Here is a 26051-nt window from a genome sequence, read left to right as displayed (position 1 = left end):
CATCGAAACTGGAACAACTGGAACAACTGGAACAACAAAGGTTAACATTTGCTAGATTTAGTTCCCAATATATCCTGATTGATTTAAGTCTTGGATTTCTTTGAAAGGTTTAAAGGACTGAAGTAAGGACTTAAACTACTGTAGGCTCCTAGTTTTGTGTACCATGGTATGCAATAACTACAGAACAGATCTAAATCATATGCTGAGTATATGATTTAGATTTGACTAATATGATGAGTCTCCACTACTATCAAAATATTAAAGTGCGTTTCAAAATTCTACTTAAAAATGATTATCTGCTGAAAAACTGGCATTGATTACACATTACACATTACTTATACAATTATATTAACAGCAGTTTCAGATGTTACTATATGAATACAAGTAAAGTCCCCAGTCATATTTATTAGCTCGTGGAGTCTCGCAGATGCAACTCATAAACACAATGTCCATATTTCCCATGACACTTGAAGACAACAGTATTTATTCATCGTTGACAGCTGCAGGATTTGATGTGATGACGTCTTCCCTCTTGTCTTCCAAACTTTCTCACAATCAAATCTGCGTCAAGCTGTAGGCAAACACAAAGAGTAAAACCGGAATGTAAATGACGTGCCATGAAAATAAGAGGAACTTGATTATTATTAAACACGGATATGGAATGGGTCTACGGTAAACTTAATTTAAAAATAACATTCACTTGTGAGGAACAAGTAGGAAAAATAAGGTTTCAGGCGGATTGGATTTTTACACTGCAGTTTTTCATGATTTTCTTAAGCGCGTCTTTCTTAATGGCAATTGTGACGTTTCCAAACTTCAATGATAGTTATTGTCCTATAAATAATAATGACAACATCTGAAAAACATCCCCCCAACTGAAGTTTTTATTGAAAATAAATATACTTCTAAAATACATTACAAGATAATACTGAAAATATTTGATCAAAAATATATAAATAAATACTAAGCTTTAAAACATTTAGCTACAATTAATTGTGTAATGTCACATCAAAGTTGTAAAAAACCTGGGAAATCTTATAACAGTTTTGCGCTTGTCAGTAAGAAACTTTATTGTGAAAGTTTTAACCGGAAGTAGGGATGTTTCTGACTGCCTTGACACTAACTGTCCTGAGCAGGAGGGCGAGGAGTGCTTCACTTTTCTCTAGTAGTCCATGGACACTTCCTTTGTTGTTGTGTCTAGTTATTAGAAAAGTGGACACATTTTTGTTCGTCATTAAAGTATTTTCTATTGAAAGTATTTTTAAATAAGTTAACTATAACCAGCTGTGGACTACAACGCCTGGACTTTGTGAGGCTGCTAACCTCCCCGGTTTGAACGATGCCAGCGAGTGTAACGTTACTAGGATTTTATTTGCGTTTTTTTATTTTATCGACAGAAAGATGATGAAAGAGCATACGTTTTGCTTAAACTACAAGGGGTAAGTCACGACACATGTAATTGGTCTCTTTTCCCCATGTGGTGTTATGGAATGAGTATTGATGTCTTATCACTGGTGACTAGGTTAGTGTCTCTTCAACAGCTAGCTAGCAATGCATGCGTTTATGTAAAGAAAGAGTACCCTGCTTCATTCAGCTATCAAATATAACGAGTAACTCTGCTATGTTTTCCCCAATACATGCAGATTTATCGATATAGCGGGGGTGATATTTCAATCAAACTAAGTATTAAACATGACTTTGTATCAATAAATCCTGCTGTTTAATTCGGCATGCTTCCAAAAGTTTCAACAATGTGGTTTTTAATGTGTTCAGAAGTGGAAGAAGTATTCTCAGAATGTAGGAATACTCTGTTATAAGTCAAAGTCCTGCAATCAAAATGTTACTTGAGTTAAAGTACAACAAGTATTATCATCAAAATATACTTCAAGTACCAAGAGTATAAGTACTCATTTTGCAGATCCATTTCAGAATAATAAGTATGTACATGTATATATTATGTTTTGATTAAAATCATAGATGCTTCAGAGTGTTCTATAAGATGGTAAAGGTGCAGCTCATTTTAATAAGTGTGTATACTGCAGGGTAGCTTGTGAATTTACTCCAGGTACATTTTTATGTAAGTGTTGTTAATATTTCATATCATTATACAACATATTCAAAGTAACTAAAGGCACTAAATAAATGTAGTGGAGTAAATGTACACGATTCACCTCTGAATTGGAGTGGGGAAAAGTACAAAGTAGCAAAACAATTGAAATAGGCCTACTCAAGTAAAGTACAAGTCTCTCAAAATTGTACCTAGGTACAGTACTTAAATACTTTAACCACTGTTCAAGGGTAACTTGTATCCTTTATCGACTTTGTCACCTAAACAAGTTTAACCTGGTGGTAAGGCTGTGTTAGAGTTAGCCACTTCAGTTATCTTTGCCTTTTGTTAAGGCCGAATACTAAGTAGCTCCTTATAAGTCAGTGATTGAACTAATGCGTTGCAATAAGAAATCACTTTTTTAATTGCTTTAGTTTTAATGGCAATATATTTACAGTGAACGTTTTTCCGCCATCTGCATCTAACCTTTTACTGCAGTAAAGTCATTGATTATCCACACACTTTATACAGCAATACAATGTACAATTTGGCACACTTAGATTGCAGTCAGAGGTCATTGAACCTAAAGGTAGAGAGAAGAGCAGGTGTTCATGAAAAGCAGTTGAGTTAATGAGTAAGTGACTATAACTGAACATGGCTGAAATGTATATTCCACTACTCCCTTTTAAAGAAAAGGAACACACCAGGAGCACTGTTTATGAATTGTTCTGCATTTATTTTGTGCTAAATCCTCTTAAGTTGAATCACACAGAAATGGTCTATTTGTATTATTAGTTTATGAGTTTATGGAATAGTTTGGAGACATTGTCAGCACAGTGGTGTCATGTTAAAGTGGACTACCACTCTTTCAATGGTCCTGTCAAAATTAAAGGGTGTGTTGCTCAAAACAGTGGTGATGGATCAGTCATTTCTAGGCACTTAATCTTGGTGTGTCCTTTCTCGCTGGCATTTAGCAAACCCACATTTTCTTTTATTATAGCTTTAACTGTCACTGTTGACGGTGAACCACAGGCGTGCAACACCTCGCCTTCAACATGTTGGGTCATGCCGCGCGTCGTCAGGAGGGCGTTTTGTGGTGCTTTTGAAGGCACAATTAGGTTTGATTTACCTGCCTCTGGATGAGGGGGTGCTTCAGCTTTACAGGTCCTGCGTCTGGTTTCTACGTGGATGAGTCAGTGAGTTTCACTAGAGTTACCTTTCTGCAGAGTTGACGGCCTGATAAAACGTCAGTGAAGTTCATTTGAACCTGCAGATTAGTCATAATACCACCTCATGGTGTGCCTCACAACATTTGCTTTAACCATGGGAAATGGGAAGCTGACACTGCTTGCAAATGTTACTGAAACCACCTAGTAGCTGTTCTGGATTTACCGTGTTTCAAAGACAACATTTGATTACTATCACAGGGTTTGAATGTAGATGATCCAAACATAGCTCAAATCAGTGGTTTTCTACTGGGTGCAAATCTCTCTGCACAATAATTATGGACAGTCTGCTGATCCCTCTTCCTGCAGCTCGGGAAGTGCAACTCATGCCTTCCTGTGCAACGTACCGCACACAGACAAATATTGCAAGTGGGTCAGTTTGGGAGTGGGAGTCGCATTGTCATCACAGGGTCTGGCAATGATTGAGCAGCATTCTGGTGCATACATATATTTGATTTAGGTCAAACCAAACAAAGGCGTCACTTTCAAGACTGACTGACCGACTGTCTCTGGTTAAATGTATTCCACCAAGCCCCCCTCTTGTCGTCTCTGCAGGAATGCAGCTCATAGCGTTATTATGATCATGAGCTGTGCAGTGGAATTTTACCATGTCTCCCCTTCTCCGCATTTCTCCCAGCCTCGGTCCTAATGTGCAACGTGTCCAAACGGTTTGGTTCCAGCAATCCAGGAGCTGCTGTGTAAGAGCGTACAGTGCAGCATTGATGTTGGATCAGGGAATATGAGGGGGGGGGGGATGCCGCTGCAGAACTTTACATCAAGTGTTTGATAGCAGACCATAGATTATAGCTCTCTAATCTAATCATAGCTCAAAGGCATCATTTAATCAGTCTGTTTTTATCTTGCGTCTGATGAAATGTACACTATTTAAAGAGCTTTTATTCCACTGCGTAGATACTGTAGGTGTGGTTAAAGTGTTTTCTATCTTTCGCTTAATTGTCAGTTGACTCATTACCTTGAAAATCAAGTGTTTTCTTGCCTTTCAAGTTCTTTGAAACCACTTAAAAATGCACATTCCTCCCACTCATCTGAAAGACAGTTTTGCAGGATTACTAAATTAGATTTAATTCAATCATTGGCATTTTCTATGGGCCAGCTGTGCGGATAAGGACGACGACTACAGAGTAGACAGAGTTCCCCTGAGGACAGATGATTAGGGTTGGGGCTGCTCAAGACACACAGCAGCAGAAATCTGCTGTGACCTTGTTCCTGTCACTGTCTTTCCTAATTCTCCCGGGATTAGATTTTTGGAAACAGACCTTGACAGGAGCCTGTCCTTCCTGACCCTCTCTGTCCCTTCCTACAAGTAGTAGAAGGCTTCAGATGTGTGTTTTTACTTTAGAAGTAACTGTCCTCCTGTGTTGCCTCGGTATCCCTTTGACCCCGCGAGGTGCTGCCTGGACTTGTTTGTAAGTACAGTGATTGATGAGTCATTTGTGTCTTCTTCTCTTCTTTTTAGGTCGTTTACAAAAGGAGATACGGGGGAAATGACACTCTGCTAGCACAGGAAGACTTCTAAAGAAATCAAGGATCAGTAACAACTATAAACCTTGTGGCGTTCCTGCTTTTCTGGATTATTTGACCACCGATTACGTGACTTCGCCTATCCGTCTTTGTAAAGAAATCCCTGATGCCTTCACTTGCCCCCTCTCATCATGCTGGCTCTGAGGCTGGAGCAGGGCAGGCGAGGGGGTGGTGAAGTTGACCTCCTGCAGAAAGGGGCCACTGTGGCTCGGCAGTCGGGGAGGCCCCCTACTCAGGAGCAGGGCATCAACATCAGGCAGAAGATCTCCCAGTGGGAAGGTCGCAACCAGGATGCCGGGGTGAAGGCACATCCTCCGACTGTATCCCGAACTCTGTCTGGAGAGGTTCTTGGCAACGGATGTCCCAATGAGGGATTGAGAGGGGGGCTTCAGGGGAAACCAAACCTCTCCAAATCTATGACTCTGGGATTGGATTTTCGGGAATCCCCAGCACGGGCTGAACATGTGGTCGGTAGGAAGTCAGAACCTCTGCAGAAATGTTCCACAGAATTTTCAACCACAACCCCGGGGAGTAAGTCACTTGTAAAACAAAGATTTGTGTCTCCCAAAGTGGAGACCAACACTACAGATAAACCAACCCTCACTGCCAATGGAGACCGAAAAATGGGTCGTATCTTGGATGTCGACGCAGTTTCTAAACTTCTACCTCTATCGATGGACGACCAAAATGACAACATTCCTGCTGGAAACTTCTACACATCACGGGGTTTCTGGCGTAAGCTGGAGGGGGACAGGCTGCTCTGGCAGAAAGGCCGGGACTCTACAGGTGAAGTCCAGCCTCCTCCCAAACCTCTGCGGACATTCCAGTATCAGGGATCCAAAGACAACGATGCGGTGCGATGGGACGGCAGATCCACCCACAACAACCGCTCCAGGAGTAGGAGGGTGGCCCACCCACCCAGCTTCCCGCCTCCTCCATGTCCCAAGACCAATGGGCTTTCAAGGCATAAAAAGAACAGGTGAGGCACTGAAAGAGTTTTGAAAAAAAAGGTATTTCTTGCAGTGCTTTATTCAATTGATGAAAACTGCTCCTGCTGAAGGAATAAGGAAACTCCCTCGGCACATTAAATATTCTGCTTTAGACTGCTGCTAAAACAGATTTGATGTAATATCAGCAATGTTTTTAGAGCAATTGTGAGGAGGAGTGTAATTGTTGGCCCGGGGTCCGGGTGTGATGTCACATGATATCAGGCAGCATTGTTCTCTATTGTCTGGATGTGGCCTAGTTCCTCGGGTCCAGGGCCATCATCTGCAGGCTTGCCCACACCCTTTCACACTCACTTTCTCTCATTCGCTGAAGGCTTAGCAAAACAAGAGATAACTTGTGACCCATGCTCACGTTTAGCTCAGGACTCATTAGGTGACGTACTATAGTTCTTTGTAACTGTCATATCCTGATGTTGTCTGTTGTCATCATAAAACACTGTTCAGGAGCCACTGACAGAATAGGATAATAAGCAAAGACATTGAAGACAAGACTCTGAAGATAAGGGGGCCATATTATTTCAAAGTGGCCATATTATGCTCTATGGGGTTTTCCCGTTCCCGTAGTGTGTTATATGGGTGCTCGAGCTTCCAGCTGCTCGGCTCCCAGACTCTGGAACTCCCTGCCACTACATATCCGACAGTTTGATTCCATAACATTCAAAACCCAACTCAAAACCCACCTGTTCAAACTGGCATTTTCTTTATAAACTGTACCCTGTGTCCTTCTGTAGTCCATTTCCTGTTGTTTGTCTTGTTTTACCCCGGCTGATATTTGACTAAATCCACTGTTTTAATTGTTCCCTATACTGCCCCTATGCCCTGTAAGGTGTGCTTCCGAAAGGCGCCCCCAAATAAAATGTATTATTATTATTATATAGATTTGTGTGCATGTAAATGGTCTGCAAAGGCTAAAATCCCAAAGTACCAAAAAAATGTCCTCCCCTATAAAGACCTTTTTGAACATTAAAGCATGGACACATTTTGCAGTTGAGGCACAAAGTACAATTAGGAACCTGAAAATTAGCACTATTAGGCCCCTTCAACTTTTCTGCGAAACTGCACTTAATTGTTCAAAAAGTTGGCTAAATATAACAAGATGATCCCCAAGTAGATTTGATCCTAAACAATCTGGCAAAGCTGCACCGAATAATAAAGGTACAATGTTACCATTCTACTCATTTGTATTGTTTGGTTCATGTTCATAACTTGTCTCTCACCTACAGTCCTCCCGCCATGTTTGCACACAGTTGGCAAACTTTTACAGGGCTTCTTGTTTACCAACTTCACAGGAGGCAGTTAGCTGTCATCCCTTCTTGTGCATTAGGACATTCTTCCATGGGGCTAGGTGTGACATCACACTGAACCGTGAATCATGCAATCTGTTCCAGCAGACGTGTGCACATGTTTTACGCTAAACTGAAATCAAGTAGATGTGAGATAAAAAACGAAAACGAGCACTGAACCTTTAACCAAATCTAGACGACCATAAATCAGCTTTAATAAATAAATGTATATATTTTATTTTTTAAATGTAGTAATTGTAACTATAACAGACATTGTGACTTTGTCAAATGCTATCCCAGAATCCTCTTTTTCCATGCTTTGCTTTTTAAGCGAGTCTCGTACCAATATGCTCAGTCATTTCCTTTCATGATAGTTGATAACACTCTCTCTGTCCTGCTGACATTTGATATCGGCATGAGGAATGTTTTGGTGTGACGTTTACTAAACACCAGACAATAGAGTGAACAATAGTACGGTGGCTATCTTTAGGACAGCAGCCAGGCCACACTTTTTCACTGCCTTCCCTTCCCGCCACAGGAAGTCCTTTGAGTTCGAGGATGCGGCGCGTCTCACAGCGAAGAAAGGAACGCTTGAAGGCGAGGATGGACACTCAAGCCTTTACCACGCCTTCTCTGACGACAACATCTACGAGGATATAGTTTGTAAGTGGAATTCCCATTTGATCATTAAACTGACTGCCTGTATTTTAAACTGCTTTGTTTAAGAACAGACAAACCAGGTCACAAAGACAGCTGGGGCCTGTCATAGGTTGAATGAACAGTTCAGTTTTTTGCTATGTTGAGAATTGTATTGAAGATGAAATAACAGCACACAATAGAAGATACGTAAGTAACCACCACTGTTAGAAATGAGACATTATGGTACTGCAGGGAACTTTATGTATCTGTATTTGGAGGTGCACCAACCAGCCCCAATAATCTATGTATTATTAAAATAGTTAGGTAGTTGATTTTCTGTTGAATCAGCAACTTCCAAACTATTTTGTGAATACATCATTTTAATATATATCTGGTTGCAGCTTTTCACATTGGGTTTTCTTTTTGTTATATCTGATATTAAACTTAATATCTTTGATGGATTAAATAAGTAAGTTGAATGCATACAAATTGTTCACAGGGTCTTTATTTTATGCAGCACCTCTGTTCACCTCTGTTGTGATCAACCACTTAGAGATGTGTCAAAAATATCCCACCTCTCAGCATTTCACGTTCAAGTTGTAGCACTAGCCAATAGAAGTGTAACATAGTGATGTAAAGACTCCAATGGAGGCGTTTCATGCATGGGGGGAGTGTGTCCTCTGGAGGAACCCTACAGGAAAGGAAAAACCTGAAATAAGATTAATAGGGCCTTTTTAAGGATAACATGATGAAACTGTATTGACTAATTAATTGATAATGTAAATGACCGTTAGTATATGAAATATATGAATTGACGCTTCCATGGGAAATATAAAGAATTGTAATGTATTGGCTCTTATACTGTGTTTCTTGTTCAAAGCCAGTATTAGGTGTGGTGAAACTTTCCCCTGAGGTAACGTCCAGACAGCCTGTCTAACCTTTCCATCACTCTGTCATCCCCCAGGTGACGTTACCAGAGACAACCCCTATGAGGATATCAAGCTCAGTCCCATGTGTCTCCCAATGGCAAGGCCAAAGGTATTGAAAGATAATACCATTCATATCTCCTTCTCACAAGTATTTTTCATCAGTTGATAATGGGTGTATCAAATGAACCTAACCTGAAATTCTAAAGGGTAGAGGGAAGTATTGTCGTTTAATACCTTGTAATTATGATGACTCGGCACCTTTTGTCTTCCAGCTGCCTCCAAAACCCCAAACGTTGCAAGGCTACGCTAGCAATGTGGATAGAAAGAGGTTCCAAACGACAACGGCCTCCAAAGCCTCAAGACTTGCAGAAACTCCCAAACCAGCTACACCCCGGCGCGCAAGCACTTCAAAAATACAGAGGACGCCTCAGGTACACGGATTATATCATTAGGCTTTGTGTTTTGATACAATGGTTGACTACAGGTTTGAATATGAAAGTATATATTTTTAATCACAGGGCAATTTTGGATGATTTTTCCTCTTTTTTATGATGTTTAATGGGTAACATACCTTTAACTTGGGGTCTATTTTCCCTTCCCTTATTAATTCTGACACATGTTCACTGAGATGTTTTGTCTATTTATGATATAGAGACAAACAAAGTAGGATGTATGTTCCTCTGTCTATGATAAATCATGTGTCATGTTGGAAAGCACAGAGGGGGTGTGACTTGTTTAGCAGGAAGTAGAGGACGCTGGCAGAAATAGATAGTGCTAGAGCATCATATTCGGTTGCTTCAAGAGACTTTGTACAGAACACATGAATTCAGACACACGACTCATGGCGGTGCGAAGACCGTGGACATGGAGGGACTTTAATGATAAGGTGCAGTACGTAAACAGAGGTCAAACAATGTTTGAGTAGGAGGGCTCGCTGTACTCAAAATTAGTTTGAAAGTAGATTTGAAAATCACAGGTCAATCTGAGGTAGGCTACTCTCTTTTTAAACAAATGAAATGCAATTTGTTTAATTGGCTATCATTTTAGACCTAAAAAGCCTTTGTTTTTGTATTGTTTAAATGACAGCAACTCTGTGTCTTCTCAACAAATGGTTATTTTTGGATGGTATTTAAAAAATGTAAACAACACTTTCTTTGTTGACCTTTTTGTCATAACTATAAAGTTCAGAATAAATAGTCTGACAGGTCAAATGTAGTTATACTATGCTTCATGTATTTCTCTGAAAATCAAAGGTACCATTGTACCTTAAGTAGGGGTATTTAATTCTTCCCCATACGCTGTGTGTTGTCCGTCTCCTTAAAGATACGTTTCAGCTTCCTGTATGTGCCGTATTGTGTGTTGAGCCATCTCTGTGCATTATTGTAGAGGGCTTAGTTGACTTGAAAATACTCCACTGTTTCAGGGCATTAACAGAAGAATGCAGGAAAGTGAGGTTACAAAAATGCCTATAATTTAATCATGTACTTAGGGGCTGTTATATCATGATTCCCTATAATCAAGATTCTATAATGGATGGGAAATGATGGGGCTGACGAGTACCTGTGTGTGTTCTACTACGCAGTACGTCAACAAGATCGAGACCATCTTTGACGACAAGCGAGGGAGGAAGAGAGTGAAGAACCAGGGGGCTTCAGTGCGAGGTAACACATACACACACACAGATGTCCAAATGTCACTCACATCAACACTTCAATAAGATTAAGTCGAGCCTCGCTGGAAATACCCAGCGTTTGATGGTGCACACTGCAGCAATCCACAGGCGAAGCCGCTGATTATGAAACAAAGGCCGACTGTCTGCATCTGATTATGGCTTCTCAAGTTTTTTTCCATTCCTCTCACTAATCCCTCCGTCCTCTAATTCATGTCAACAGAGGAGACGAGTGGGACAGAGAGCGACCCGGAGGACAACAGCAAAGGTACCATCAAGGGTTAATCTCAGTATTTTTGATTGACTCTCCCAAGTATAAACAAAGGAAACCCAGAACCATTCATAGCGTCTGTTCTTTTGCTCCAGGGAAGTAATTATTATATGAGTGCCAGTCAACGCTATACACTACTATACTATCCAATCAAACGCAAACAACTTCAATTGGACTGTCATTCACTTTATCATACTTGATAAGCACATATATAAAAAGCTGAAACAAGTCATTTATCAATAACAAAATGCCAAGTGCTGTCTAGATTTAGCCCCTTTTTGAAAAATGTAATATGTGTCTCTTTTTTATAGTCTACAGCCATGCTCTGAGAGGCTGTACTTTAGCAGAGGTGCTTTTATCTACATCCCAGGTTGACATGTTGACATGTTGGAAAATAGAGCTGCATCAATTAGTTGATGTTGTTTTGATAATCAATTCAAATAAGAGTAATCTCTCATGTCAAACAATGCTGTTTTTCAGCCTCTCAAAAATGTAGATTTCATTCTTTTCTCTGTTTAACCGAATGTTTATCTGAAATTATTATCATCAGTTTGTCAGGTATTTGGCCATAAACCAAATTATTGGAAAGAATGAAACTTCAACCTCGTAATTTAATTCTGTTATCAGTCTGTACCAGATTTTATGATTATATATCTAATACAATATTTGTGAAAAGTAGTCGACTTACCAACAATACCATCTATAAAGCCAAGCAACGGTTTCCTCTGTAAGAAAATCCAATTGAACATAGGTCAATCATCTTTTTGCATGAGGTAACAATGAAGCTTGTGGGAAATATTGTTTGAAAAAGTCAAATAATACTTCTGCTCTAAGAAATAGACAATCATCCATGGCCATTGTTTTGGACACTGTGTAATCTGGTAAACTTCACAATCACACTGTATGTTGATATTTAGCCTGCCTCATACTTCTCCATTGTGCTGGGTGGGATCTGTCCCAGAACAAGCATTTACCATATTAGTCTCACTGTGTGGTGTCCAGCAGGCTCCAGGAGATCAGTTTACATCCAGTCTACACTGAAGCGTCGGCCAGGCTACCGCACCCTGGAGAGAGACCTGATCCAGCTGCAGCAGCAGCAGCTTTTCCAGATCTTTGTGGTGGTGTCACTGAGAAAAGGCTCCCCAGGAAACACATACTCCCCCGTAATCACGCAGCAGTTCCCTAAACTGGTAAGAAGAAGCTTTTAACATAACCATATCCTTTTTTAGGCACAGAACATAACTGTACTTTGATCAGTGTTTAAATAGGACGCATTAAGGTCATTTTCAGGTTCATAATTGTATTTAGTGCCTCTACATGTCTCTGTGCTTTAATGTTCAAAAAGCTCTTTATTTTCCTCATACTGCCTGTGCTGCAGCAACTCTTTTCACCCTCTGTCTGAAACCAGAGCCCAGTCTGCTCTGATTGGTTAGATCGCCGGCTCTGTTGTGATTGGTCAACTGCTTAGAGATGTCCCACCCCTTAGCCTAGCACATACAATGTGTTAGAGCCAAAACAAATGTGAGTGTTACGTAGTGATGTCACTATGTTACTGAAGTAAACAAAGTAGTCAAATGGAGGCTTTAAAGCAGGGGGGAGTGTGTGGGAGAGTAACTCCCTCTGGAGGGAACTTGCAGACCATTTACATTACATTGCATTTAGCTGACGCTTTTATCCAAAGCGACTTACAATAAGTGCGTTCGACCAACAAAATACAAACTTGAAGAAAACAGAATCAATAGGGAGCTCATTCCACCATCTTGGAGCCAGGATAGCAAACCCACGTGTTTTAGCTGATGGGAACTTGGGTCCCCTTCGCAGCGAGGGTGCAGCGAGCTGTTTGGCTGATGCAGAGCGTAGTGCACGCGCTGGGGTGTACGGTTTAACCATGTCCTGGATGTAGGAAGGGCCAGATCCATTCGCAGCACGGTAAGCAAGTACCAGTGTCTTGAAGTGGATTCTAGCAGTTACCGGAAGCCAGTGAAGGGAGCGGAGGAGCGGAGTGGTGTGGGAAAATTTAGGAAGGTTGAAGACCAGACGAGCCGCTGCATTCTGGATGAGCTGCAGAGGTCGGATGGCACATGCAGGTAGACCAGCCAGGAGGGAGTTGCAGTAGTCTAGGCGTGAGATGACGAGAGCCTGGACCAGAACCTGAGTCGCTTTCTGGGTCAGCTGGGGACGTATCCTGCATTTACATGCACAGAAACCTTTATAACACACTAAAGGAAAGGGAAAACCCCAAAGAGCATCATAGGGCCTCTTTAAACTGAATGCTATACTAAGTGTAGTGTTTTTCTATATTCATTCTAAACCATCGCCTTTATAATATTCTCATGTTAGATTGTGGCCATTTTTAGAAAAGGTTTCTAGGCACCTGTATGTGAAGATACTAATTGTTGTTTGGTGGTGATTATCAATGTAAAATACTAATAACAAGTCAACCGTGCATACGTCATTTTCAATACTTCAGACTTATTAAGATATCTTCTGTTATTTTAAATTCTATACAATATAAGTTCTGTTGCTATAATGCAATTGAATGAGCTCTGATCTCACCGGGGTCCTCCTGAAGCTACTTCAGAGAGTTCCTCTGTAGAACCACTGCTGTAACTGGAGTGCCTCTGTTTCAGTTTGAGAAGTCGTCGCGGATCTCCAGAGAGGCGGAGGACCAGCTGAAGGTCATTCCCCAGTTCTGCTTCCCCGACTCTCAGGACTGGAAGCCCTCCTCAAACACTCCAAGGTCAGCACACACACTACAGTCATACTTTTAATTGCATGCTAGCTAGGTGTACACAGAAGTAATCATCCCTAAGGCACCATGGTAACATGATACTGTCTTTTCATCTTTCATCATTTCCTTTATGTCTGCTTTTGTTGTCATTATACACACACACCTTTCATGTGCTCTAATAAATGTTGTCTAACTTTTCTTTCCGGTACACTATTCAGATTAGATCAAGCACTGTAATTAACACTTGTTTTATGTTTAATACCCCCATTTCCTTCTTTCTTATTTATATCCTCAGCTGTGACCCTGATGTTGCAACAGCTGAAATTCAACCGAGTTAATTCAATCTCTAAGTGCTATGGGCCAGTGTGCATTCTTATTTTATTTTCACTACGGGGATCATTGTTGCAATGTGGGTTATGATGTCAACTTACACTGCCTTCCTGTACTTAAAACTCTTTTTATTTGGAAGTGCAAACAAATAAAATACACACCTACCACGCACCATTTATCTAGTTTCTGCATGCCTATTTCTATCTCATTATTTGTTATCAACTTGTTCCCAAAGATGTTTTCTCAATCTCTTTTTTTGGCTTTTACATAAGGAAATACAGACGTTTTAACATTAGTGATGTTTTTTAATTTTTATTTTGGGAACCAGTGCTTTTATTGAAGTGACAGTGCAGAGAGGAGGGACAGTGGGAGTGACATGCGGTGAAAACTGCATTTTTTAAAGCAGTTATAAGTCATATAAAATCCCTTAAACGTCATCTCCTGTGTTTTGATCGAATTGTTGGTAATGTTGTTCACAGTGAGACCTTCTCCTTTGTCCTGACCTCAGAGGACGGCAGCCGCTGGTTCTGTTACTGCCGGAAGATCTTGGTGAGTGGCTGTGTTAACATTTCAATCTGAATCATTGAATCCGTAGTGTGTGACGACATGGCAGCCTCCAACTCTCTGAGGAGGAGAATGAGTACATCTGATTCACAGACCATAAACCACTTCTGAATCAATGACACAAGGCAAGAAGAATGTCATCATTTCCCCTTTCTTTGCCCCACAACGAGAGCTGCTTGTAGGTCTTTTTAAGACACTTTTCAAAACACTTCTTTAGATTAAGATGCTGGATATCTCCCTTTCTTCTTTTAATGTTGCTTCATGTTTGTTTATATCCTAATTATCATACTGTGGGTTTCTTGTTGAGCTCTCTGTAACTATGTTTTCTTTTGCTTATTCAATCTTCAAAGAGTTCTGTTTGTTTTGTTGGCAGATAAGCTCACTGCTACTATCATAAAAGTTTAGACTTTAAACTCTTTGTTTATCCAACACAATTCTGCAAGGTTATCGCTGTTAAACGTATTATATGGGCTTTTCATAAGTACCTGACTGTGCTTCATGATGTAGTAATCAATGTTTTTGCAATTGAACACCCTTACAATTTCCTTATACACCGTTGTCGACATAGAGCCAGCTGTGACATTTAATTTGCATTTGTTATGAATTCTTTACTTATGATAATGCAACAAGACAGAGCAAGCCTGTATTACTTACTATTCCCTAGAGGCTGCTGAGCCCTGTTAGTGTTACTTCAGCAACAAGGCAAGTCTTCTGTCAATCAGGACAGTTCAGTAAATCAGAGACTCGAGGGAGAGAAGCCTGAGGGTATCAGAGGAAACAGAAAACATGTTCTGAGTTAAATATAATCCACCATCACCTAAATTAACTTAGTCTTTAAAGCCTCACACACTTGTCCCAGGGGATGATACGGGAATGTGACACAGTCATGAACAGCTGTCAAATGTGCAGAGTGGGACAAGTCAGTGTAGCATCAAAACGAAACAACTATTTTAAGGTAAAATAGACAGGGTTCTGTAATGTTAATATATTGGTTACTTTTTAAAGGTGATTTTGGCCAAGCCCCAGTACATAGGCCGCCAGTCCTCCAATGAAGCTCTATGGCGGCCCTAGTGCTAATATATTCGATGTGATTAGCATATTTATCTTATCTGCTACTTGCTTTCTGACATGAAACTGTTTGTGTCGTTCAGCCCGTTGGAAAAGGGAAGAGGCTTCCTGAAGTGCACTGTATCGTCAGCAAACTGGGCTGCTTCAACCTCTTTGCAAAGGTAATGCTACTATAAAGGAAGCTTTTGTTGGGAGATGAAAAGGAGCTGCCTTTGCTAAAGTTCAATGGGACCCCTTTAGAAGTGTGTGTGAAAGCTGCTGCCTTGAAACTCCTTGTGTGTATGAGGATGGAATGACCTAGAAGATAATCCTGAGCAATCCCTGGGTGTGTGTGATATTGTATACATGCAGCCGGGTCACACCCATTTTTCCAGTTGGCCGGGTTTTATTTGCAAACAGTAAATGTGGATTAAGCAAGGAGGAAAACATCTGCGCCACTGTGTGTTTAATCTGCTCTCAGGATACTCAGTGTTTGTCTTTCTGTCTGTTCAGATTTTGGAGGAGGTGGAGAGGCGCAGGGAGATCTCCCCAGCGCTGGTTTACCCATTTATGCGCAGCGTAATGGAGGCCCCCTTTCCAGCCCCCGGGCGCACAGTCACCGTCAAGAGCTTCCTGCCTGGCTCGGGGAATGAGGTAACCCTGAAACCAAAATGGGAAACGTTGATTAGTATTTTTGTTCTTCCTAACCACTTCTTTCTGCAGACTCACAATGACTCAGAATGGGAGGTTTTTTGTGCAAACAATAGGGGTAGCAATTACGACTTTGAAAGGTTCATGTTGGGACAGATTTATATATATTAACAGACAACAATCATCAATGTAGTCATTACTGTTTGCAGATTTTAAATAAGTCAAGTAATGAACATCTTCAGGAGTTCAGAGGAAGTGCTGCAAAATCACTGCTTTCTTCTCTTTCAGCAGTTAGGGGGTTATTAAAGGGATAGTTTGTGAGCGGGGTGGTATGAGGTACTTAGCCATAGTCTGTTTATTACATAAAGTAAGGGTTAGGAGGGTTACTTTAAAAACGTGCTCTGTACAATTACATGTTAAAAAATGTAATCAGTAACATCATCTAAGCAGCAAAATATAAAAGTAATGTAACCTGATTACTTTCTATTACTTTTGGATTACCTCAATATCAAATGCAATGCAATATGAAATAAGATGTTTTTAACTTTAAAGTGGATTACGTAAAACAACAGAACAATGAAACCTTAGTAAAGAAGAAACAAAGATGTCATTTTATATTAGAGGCTAGGCATACGGAAAGAATAGTTTACAAATGCTTTTAAATTGAAGGCAAAGTATTTTTGTGTCCACCTAATGTACTTATATAAAAGAAGAATGAAAGTAGTCTTTATTAAAAACAAGAAAATCCAGACATTAGGTCTACCTCTAATATATCAATCTTTATTTTAAAATGTATTGTAACATTATAATACCACTAGTAATTTTCTTGTCCTTTAAAAAACTAAAAAGTATGATAATCTGATGGCATCTTTTTTTGTGCAACTCTAAAGCCCCTGTCACACTGTCCCGAAATTGATACCCGATGGACACACGATAAAGGAAATGTTCAAATTCGGCTGTGATCGTAGCAACATCGGGCCATTCGTGAGGGCATCTAAGCCATCGTATGACCGCCGGTGGAGTTTCTCAGGCTCCGGCAGCAACTTCGTGAGCGGCAACTTCGTAAGGCACTCGTGAGGGCATCTTGTCAAATCGTGTCATCTTCGTGTTATCATCGGTGCATTCACCCTCACTCTGATCGGGGCGAATGCCCGATGGCACCGATGATAACACGATGGCCTTACGAAGGGCACAATTGACACACGAATTCAACACAAAAATGAACCTTCGCAAGGTCCTTCGGCAATTGTTTGGCATGCCAAAGATTTTGCCACCGCTCACGAAGTTGCTGCCGGAGCCTGAGAAACTCCACCGGACGTCATACGATGGCTTAAGATGCCCTCACGAATGGCCCGATGTTGCTACGATCACAGCCGAATTTGAACATTTCCTTTATCGTGTGTCCATCGGGTTGTTTTATTGCACAACAAAATCATGTAAACATATTATGTAAATAATCCAATTTGTGTTCTGTGAAACTAAAAAGGATATAATATATTATTTTGAAGGCGAGTTGACAGGAAGTTGTTGTTGTTATGGAAACAACATTACGGAGAAAACGTAATATTTTCTACATATAAAGAGGGATAAAGTAAAGAACAAAGTCTGAAGATATCAGTACAGTATCATAGTACTGTAACATAATTGTTTTTGGTACTTTCATTGCAGTTGTATGTCTTAAATGTAATGTAAATGTTGTCTTCGTGTGTGGTTCGGGGCCATCTTCGTGCGAAATTCACAATTCCATATTCGTGTGTCCATCGGGTGTCAATTTCGGGACAGTGTGACAGGGGCTTAAGGGAATACAGTTAGCGCTTTCTGTGTCCTGATTAGTTACTCCCCAGTAGATGAGTGCCAGAAAGCAAAAAGGCCTCAAAAGACCACCTAAAACATGTCATATCAGTAGTACCTTTGCTTTGCCGACAAGAGGGAACTGAAGTCATTATGTATGCTCTCTTCAAAGCCAGACTCCTTCGACAAAAACAATCATCAATCATTTAACCTTGGGAATAAATGAGCTGCTGGTCTACCGCTCGACTGTTTAGTTTGTCTATGGTATTTTGTGACTTATCTGACTAACCCTTTTCGCACACTTTGAAGAGAGCATCGATTACGGTTTCTGGTTGAATATATTGTTCACTGTTTGTTGTGTGATTATAGAAGACATATTATGCTCATTTTCAGGATGAATAATTGTATATAGTGCCAGAGGCACGGGAAGGTATTTTGAGTGGGGGTGCTGAGGTGCTGGACTCCAGTGAACACTATTACGGGCACTATAGAGCACGCACAAAAGCACTCCCCACACGCAAACACAGTACGCCGCGACTGTTACAATGAAAGCTCGATAATCAGCTCACGGCATATAGGCAGGGGTAAAGTGCTATTTTTTACGAGTGGGGAGCGGACCTCACCTCCTCTAGGGGGGTCCGGGGGCAAGCTCCCCCGGGAAGATTTTTTTTTAAATATTGAAGTTAAAAGCATCAATCTGGTGCAATTTGAGAGCAACATTAAGAGATCTGGATACATCTCTCAACACCCAGATGAAACACAACTGTAATCAGATGTTCTTTTTCTTTATGGATATTTTACAAATCACCCCCCTTTCAAACTGTATTCTTGTTTTACTGCCATATAGTATTTCATAACTGTTTTTCCTTTATTCTCTTATTTTTTTTATAACTATAATGATCATATGAAGGTGTGCCGCGGAAATAATCGTTTGAATAATTAGTGACCAAACCGTATGAGACCCACTGAGATAACTTAGACTAAAGTGAAATATCTAAACACTCAGAGAGTCCTTTAGCTCACCTGAGCCTCTCAGTCTGAGAGGAGAGCTCTCCTCCAGCTTGTTGTGGAACAAACAGCTCCTTATGTCCGTTAGTGCAGCTAGCTAACCAGATGCTAACAACACGGTCCCTGCTGCTGGCACCGGTCCCTCTCTCCCTCTCTCTCCCTCTCTCACACACACACACTAAATGCGCTATTGCCACACACACACAGAGCCGAGCTTGAATGATACAAGCACACTTTTATTTCCATGCAACTCTCTGATTGGTCTGGTGGCCTCTGTTGCATTCACTGAACACAGGAAATTACAGTCCTACCGTCCTCTCTTGTGTCATGATGAGGTTCACGTAAAACACGGTTCATGTATTATATTATTGAGGTAGAATTGTCCGGGGCTACAGAAAAAACATTCGGGGCAGGCCAAAATATTATTTTACCAACAATGTGGAATTTATTGGCTACATATTACTCAAATTATGCACAGCGGGAGCAGCAATAACCGTCAAATAATAATTCTGACAGGGGAGCTCCGCACCCCCTGCCTGCCGCTAGGGGGTGCTGCAGCGCCCTCAGCACCCCCCTTCCCGCGCCCATGTATAGTGCCTCTACTGTGACATCTTTACATGCTTTAATGTTCAGAAAGGTCTTTATTTCTCTCGACTGCTTTTCACCCTCTGTCTGAAACACTTCAGTGCCTCTAAACTACAACCTTGATGTTTGTAAAGAGTCTGTTTTGCCAATTGTAAATACTTCATAAAGCAGTTAGTGTACAACAACTACATGTCATAACATGGCATTTCCACTCATTCTGTGCTCTTGTTGCTCGTGCAGGTTCTGACTCTGTGTCGCCCAGTGGACTCCAGGCTGGAGCACGTTGATTTCGACAGCCTGCTGCAGTGCCTCAGCGTCGGGAACCTCCTGCAGGTGTTTGCCTCCCTTCTGCTGGAGAGGAGGGTCATCTTCATCGCTGACAAACTCAGGTACAGCTGCAGAGCCACATCGATACATACTCAATATAGAAGGATGTCATAGAGTACTGACACAGAGTTTTATTATCAGATTAGACTCTCCCTTGATGCGTGGCAGCTATACAATACTTGATTACATCAGACAGACCTTGCACTAGTGTCAGCTATCTGTGTGTATCTTGGCCTCAATAAGCTAAGCTGTGGCAAAGTCCCAAAGGCAAGTTAAGTCAGGTTTATTTGTACAGCCCAATATCCCTTGCAGTGTCCCAGTGGGCTCTACAGGGCTACACAAAAACAAAGTGCTGACTCACCCCAGGCTTATTCAGCAGGACATTTCTCAGTTAAGTATACAAACATAAAGCTTGTTTCATTATTTATCATAAAGGTTAAATAAAAACACATATATACGACACAAAATGTATCAGTTGTGAATGATATAAACGATGATTTTTTGCATATCTGCCAACATGTCTGCTGATACTGATAACAAGCCAATATCAGTATATCAACGCTGTGCTTGGATTAAGACTTAAAAGATTGCGATGGAGTCGGCATGTCATGTGCTACAGAGTGGTTTAAAACTGACTGTAGTTAGAAATAGGTTTATCTCGGAGTTGATTGTATAATAAATGTTCACAGGTTTTAAGAGGAGATATAGATGTTAAATTGGTTTTAAGTTATTTATAAAGGGAGTAATGTTAAATACCGTCAAAGAGCATAAGGGCAGATCTGTTGCATTTTGAAGTACTCTTTGAAAACACAAGTGCTGTTTGCTGAAAACTCTTTTAATATACGGTGGAAAAGAATCCTAATGGTGTGACCAGGCTATTTTTAGGCGGCTACAATTTAAATCTGTGTCATATGATCTGTGTGAGAACTGAATGGTGTTTTTGTGGCTTCATCTTTGCTGTCCTCCCTGTTCCCTGCAGTGTGTTGTCCCGGTGTAGCCACGCAGTGCTGGCGCTGCTGTACCCCTTCACCTGGCAGCACACCTTCGTGCCTGTGCTACCGGCCAGCATGCTGGACATCAGCTGCTCCCCCACCCCATTCCTCATCGGAGTGCTGGCCCCCTGCCTGCCTGAGCTGCTGGAGCTGCCCATAGAGGAGGTCAGTCAGAGGGGAAATCATTGAAGAGAGTATTAAGCTCCATCTCTTGGCTGTCCTTTTACTACATTTTGTGAATGAATCTCTACTTCTTCTGGGTGTAGTAATTAGAAACACCCTGAAGAGACTAGCTAATTCACCCTACCTTTTTATAACTGCAAGCCATGGCTTTGTATGACTATTGCGAAACAGTAACCTCTCGCCGTCATTAACTGTCATTCTTCTTGTTGCTGTCTTCCCAGGTGCTCATTGTGGATCTGTGTGCAGACAAGTTTGTCATTCAGGTGTGTACACATAGCATTATGTTGAGGGAATGGTAGGTGTGGTCCCGGTCGGGAAACACGGCTTTGCCTACACTTGTTCCGTGTGTGCATGTGGAATGTGTTCAGGGTGACAAAGAGAACACCGTGTTACACCCAAACAAGCACTGCAGGCATAAACACATGTAAAATGTCACTGCAGACTGTCAACAGTAATCACTCAGTCTACTATGTATGATAAACACATTTGTTTTGTTTATATTTAAGTCTCTCCTATTTAATTACATTTAATCTCTCAGTCTCTTTCAACTAAGAGCTAATAGGAAATGCATTGATGATGGCATTGCCACTTTACCATTAGCTGTATGTTATACAGAACTTATTGTAATACTGCCGTTAGCAAAATGCAGCACATCATTGATGGAAAAGTATGAATAAAAGGATGGAGATTATTTCAAATACGCAGTGTAGCCTGTAGCCTGTAGAGATGGTATATGATGGACTGTGAAGCACTTTGTTATTTTAGCACAAAACATCATTCCTAAACACATGTACAGCTGTTCATTCATTTGAGCAGATTGGCAAACATGATCAATGGGAAAACCAGCACTTGTATTAATTCAGAAGTACATAGTCATTTGATTTGATAAAAAAAAGAAAAAACTGACCAAATCTGTTACTGATGCATTTTCATAAACAGACATCATGCATCAGCAGGCCTAGCAGCAATAATAAAGTCATTATAAACAAGCAATTACTTTAGTGTACAAAGGCTAAAGATATCATAAGGTATGTTGGGACAAGGTGTGGCAGAGTTGAATTGTTTGATTGTAAAAGGTACTTTGTGGCTGCTGCTGACCTCTGCTGTGCTATGACAGCTGGGCGATGAGGACTGCATCCTGCCTAACAAACTGCAGGCGGCGCTGCAGCAGATCCTGGAGCAGCGGGACGATATCCTGAGTCAGGAGGACGGAGACAGTCGTGGAGGTTAGTATACACAGATATTACATGTTCCAAACAGGTCTGTCAGCTTTTTAAGTATGGCTTAAGTTTAGCCCTTACTGTTGCAATATCATCATCAATTTTAGCACCACAATGACGTTTAAATAGTAAGTCATAATGTTCCTAAATGTGTCGGTCTAAAGAAGCCCTTATTATGCTTTTTAGGTTTTTTCCCTTTAGTGTATTATATGGGTTTTTGTGGATGTAAATGGTCTGCAAAGGCTAAAATCCCAAGGTTCCCTCCAGAGGGAGTTTCTCACACACACCCACACTGAACCTGAAAATGAACATAGTAGGGACCCTTTAAGAAATGAATGAAACAAATGTCAGTTATATTGTAAAACTAGGGTACAAGTCTTTTATTTTTGAGTCCTGTTGACCCTTTTCTCTTCATCAAATATGGCCGTCCAGGTCAGCAGGCTGATCTGAGCTCTCTGCTGTCGGAGGGTTTTGTCCGGTTGTTCGTGGAGCTGGTGGGCCACTACCCTCTGCACATGGTGGAGTCCTCCAGCGGGAGCAGGGAGTTTCAGCGCGACAGCTTCCGCAAGTCCCACCCGTCCCGTGGAGTGCGGCAGTTCCTGCAGTTCTTCATGGACACGCAGATGTTTGCCGGCTTCATTCAGGACAAAGAGCTGCGCAAGGGAGGAGGAAGAGGTAACTGTGTTGGGTTGCTTTGTTTTTGTAACCCATGTGTACCCAAAGGCTCAACATGGTATGAGAAGGAAAAATGCCACAACATTTGTTGTGATTGGTCTAAAGTCTTAAAATCTGGTGGGGACTTACTTTCAGCAAGTATTTAGCCATATCACGTTGACATTGTAAGATCACAGGGAAAATCACACTTTATTCACTAGTCAAAATATGGATTTTCTGCTCAATTTTATTTAAAACATCAACATTTTTACGAATTCATAGATACTGCTCATTACTTGTAAGTGAATAGAAGGAATAAGCTATTTACTCCCTGACATTAGATTGCTGCCTAAGATGTCTCTACCTTTTAAGTCCCCATAATGCTGAGACGAGTCATTCAAAGAAAGTAGTTCAAAGTTTGAAGTATAGCGTGGACCCCTCCTAGAGTGTCTGAATAACTCAGACATAATACACATAAGATAATGTTATTGAATAAAAAAAATTCAATCATACCAAACCAGACATGTGACTTAAATTAAATCAGTCACATGTCTGAAATAAATGCAAGGAATGAGAGAAACGGGGTAAAGAGAATTAACTTTGCACGCAAACACCACAACAATAAACCATGCTGCATTTGGGGAGAATTTAAACTATGTTCATTTTAAGTTGAATATTGAATGGTGTAAACATTCCGTCTTGGTGGCTCAACACTTGAAACTCTGTTCCAGGTCTCTTTGAGGTCCGAGTGGCCGAGTATCTGGATTCTTACCCCGAGCCGGAGCCAAGTGGTGTGAACAAATTTCTTAAAGGACTGGGTAAGTGTTGCTCTTTCATCAAATGTTCACTTTTTAATGTTAAGTCTCAAAGGCTAATTGTTTTGATCTTATTTTAGGGAACAAGATGAAGCTCCTCCAAATTAAATGAACACACAGCAGCACTCTGGCTTTGATTGAAAGCCTTACTAACAGAACACTTGTTGCTGCTGGACTTGCTGAGGAAATGAATGTGGATGTCGAGATGCGTATGAGACGGTGAAGAGTTAGAGAAAGAGAGGTTCATCTCAATGCCATGCATGTTTGCAAGCAGTGCACTTTTTATTGAACGAAAACTGGAAAAGGTATTTCTTTTTTAATCTTTTTTTCTAATGAAACCTTGAGGCTAAGGCAGATTCAACTCTACTGCACAATGTGTGCATTTTACAGTCAATGCAACTTAATGTGTGAACTGCAATCTTGTAAAAATACTTTGCATCGTTCCAACCTGATGCATGTTTTTATACTGTACATTTTAATGTAAAATGTCATTATCCATGTTGCAATCCCTTCAGCACAAACCTGTTTACTTCAATTTGTTTGCATTTCAGATCAAGTTTATATAGTTTATTGACTCTGATCAGAACATTTCAAAGTGTCATCACTCCTCATTAATCACAATGAATATTTACATTTTGATGAGTTTGATGAATTTGTCTGTCTCTGACCTTCTCCTTGTTAACTGGAGTTGTAAATATTTTCTTTACATTTTGCACAATGTTGAGAACAAGTGTACAGCATTTGGAATATTTTTGTATGAAATCGTGATGTCCTACTTTGAATAAATGGAACACCTTGGACAGACTGACTATGGTATTGATTATGCTAATGATTTTGGTTGTTCATAACCCCGTGGCCTCAAGAGCTCATTGCAATGCAAATTAGGACAAAAAGGAAATCAATTAAGAAAAGCGTCTTCAGCATGAGCAGCATTTAGAGGATAGATGCTAACCAATCATGTTGAAGTTTACATCCATGTGGTTCTTAAGTCTTTCTTTTAGGTCACGGTGACATTGACCTTCAAAGTAATCAGTTCATCCTTGATCCAAGGGGATGTTTGTAACACATTTGAAGAAATTCACTCTAAGGTAATTCTAAGATATGTACATGGGAATTGAATGGAAAAAAAAAGTTTCCCTGCAGCCTTGTCAGGGAAGAGGCATGGAGAAAACAATCAAATGGTATAATTTCCTTTTTGGAGGGCATGCATAACACGGAATAACACCGGAGCCTCGCTTGGCGCTGTTCCGAGTTTGTTCTAATCTGTCAAAATGACGGACTGCTTTCAGATTTGTCCGTCATTGTTAAAAAAAATCCGTCATAGACGGAAAATATTCGGTTAACGCGACCTCTGCTCTAGACCCACAATTTTTTGGAGCTGGAAGTGAACCGGATTCCGGAGCTAAGAGGCGGCGCCTCTGCGGTGTGAACAGGAAAAATCGGTACTTTCCAGGCTCCAGCTCCGAGCCGGAGCTGAAAACGCGTTGGTGTAAAAGGGGCATAAGAGATCGAGCCAAATGATCGAGTAGCATGAAGCTGCAGCCTCGCAGACCACAGTTTCTGGACTGTTCTGTCCTTGATATGTGTTTTTGGTGTATATCTGTCATGTATGTGTTTCTTGGCTGTGTTTTGGCACCACCTTGTGGTGGTTGGTTGACACTGCTGCTTGCTAGTGGTTTATTCGATTCCTGTTACTAGGAGAACGAACTTGTTTGTTTCCGAGTGTGCTCCACGTGTAGCTTGGGTTGTTTTCATGAACGGACGTCTGCTCTCCATGGGCTGTGCTTCGTATTTCCCGCTGGTTCACGCATCGTCTGTGAGTGTTATTATCCGACAGGCTGTGGCTTAATGGAATATGTTGTATGTAACAATTTTATGTTTGTAAGAATGCAGTAAGTATTCCTTGCGGCTAAGCTACTAGCGGCGAGGCTGAACAGCTTCTCAGTTTGTGCGCCGTAGCTCATTGTGTGAAGTATTCGGTTTAGTTTAGCTCGTCAGTCGGGCAGTCAATAATAAACTGTTATGTCTGTATTGTCTTTACAGTTTCACCAAGTAAAGAGACTTCAGTAAAACTGACAACTGCGCTGGAGTTTTCTTTCAAACGGTTTAACTGGATGGATAGCTAGCTCAGTGCTAGTGAGACCCTTACAGTGAAAAGACGGCATTACAGCCAGCTCCGGGGGCGGAGACAGGGTTGCTACGGAGCGACACCAAGAGCTAAGTGGCTAACTCAGTGAATATGTACAGCCTTCACGCCAGCTTATCTCTTCATCCACGTTATTAAATTCACAACCCAGCCATTATGGAAGAAAATGACATCTTTTTTAAAAGGCGGATCGCAAACAGCTTTTAGTTACACTGCCACCTAGCGAGCAGGAGACATTAATATGAACGACAACGCACATGTGAGTGTGAGTAATGTGAAGTGCTTTTAAAGTTGTATTTGTTTAACATTAATAACAATTCCGGTGTCTTGAAATGAAGTGTGATTAGCTAACGTATTGTAGCGACCCTGCATAGGATGTCCAGGGTGTCACTCA

General features: G+C 41.0%; 1 protein-coding gene across 2 annotated transcripts; it reads left to right on the top strand.

Annotated features, from left to right (window-relative positions):
* Positions 1–1111: 1111 nt before the first annotated feature.
* On the top strand, positions 1112–24316 carry dennd2c (DENN/MADD domain containing 2C). 2 transcript variants are annotated; one of them, XM_034196401.1, is made up of 19 exons: positions 1112–1439; positions 4751–5794; positions 7644–7768; positions 8709–8782; positions 8946–9104; positions 10256–10334; positions 10566–10610; positions 11619–11803; positions 13244–13353; positions 14154–14223; positions 15390–15467; positions 15799–15939; positions 19561–19709; positions 20627–20804; positions 21044–21085; positions 21940–22048; positions 22475–22717; positions 23428–23514; positions 23592–24316. In XM_034196401.1, exons 2-19 carry the CDS (start codon positions 4947–4949, stop codon positions 23621–23623), a joined length of 2754 nt encoding a protein of 917 aa, XP_034052292.1. In that variant the 5' UTR covers positions 1112–1439; positions 4751–4946; the 3' UTR covers positions 23624–24316. The 2 variants fall into 2 exon arrangements, with proteins under 2 accessions (XP_034052292.1, XP_034052291.1); XM_034196400.1 differs by having other exon boundaries at positions 1113–1439; positions 11616–11803.
* Positions 24317–26051: the final 1735 nt, after the last annotated feature.

Source organism: Gymnodraco acuticeps, unplaced genomic scaffold, assembly GCF_902827175.1.
Source record: "Gymnodraco acuticeps unplaced genomic scaffold, fGymAcu1.1, whole genome shotgun sequence".
NCBI classification, from domain to species: domain Eukaryota; kingdom Metazoa; phylum Chordata; class Actinopteri; order Perciformes; family Bathydraconidae; genus Gymnodraco; species Gymnodraco acuticeps.
Note: the sequence above shows the minus strand (reverse complement) of the source record. Positions and strands in the feature narration are given on the sequence as shown.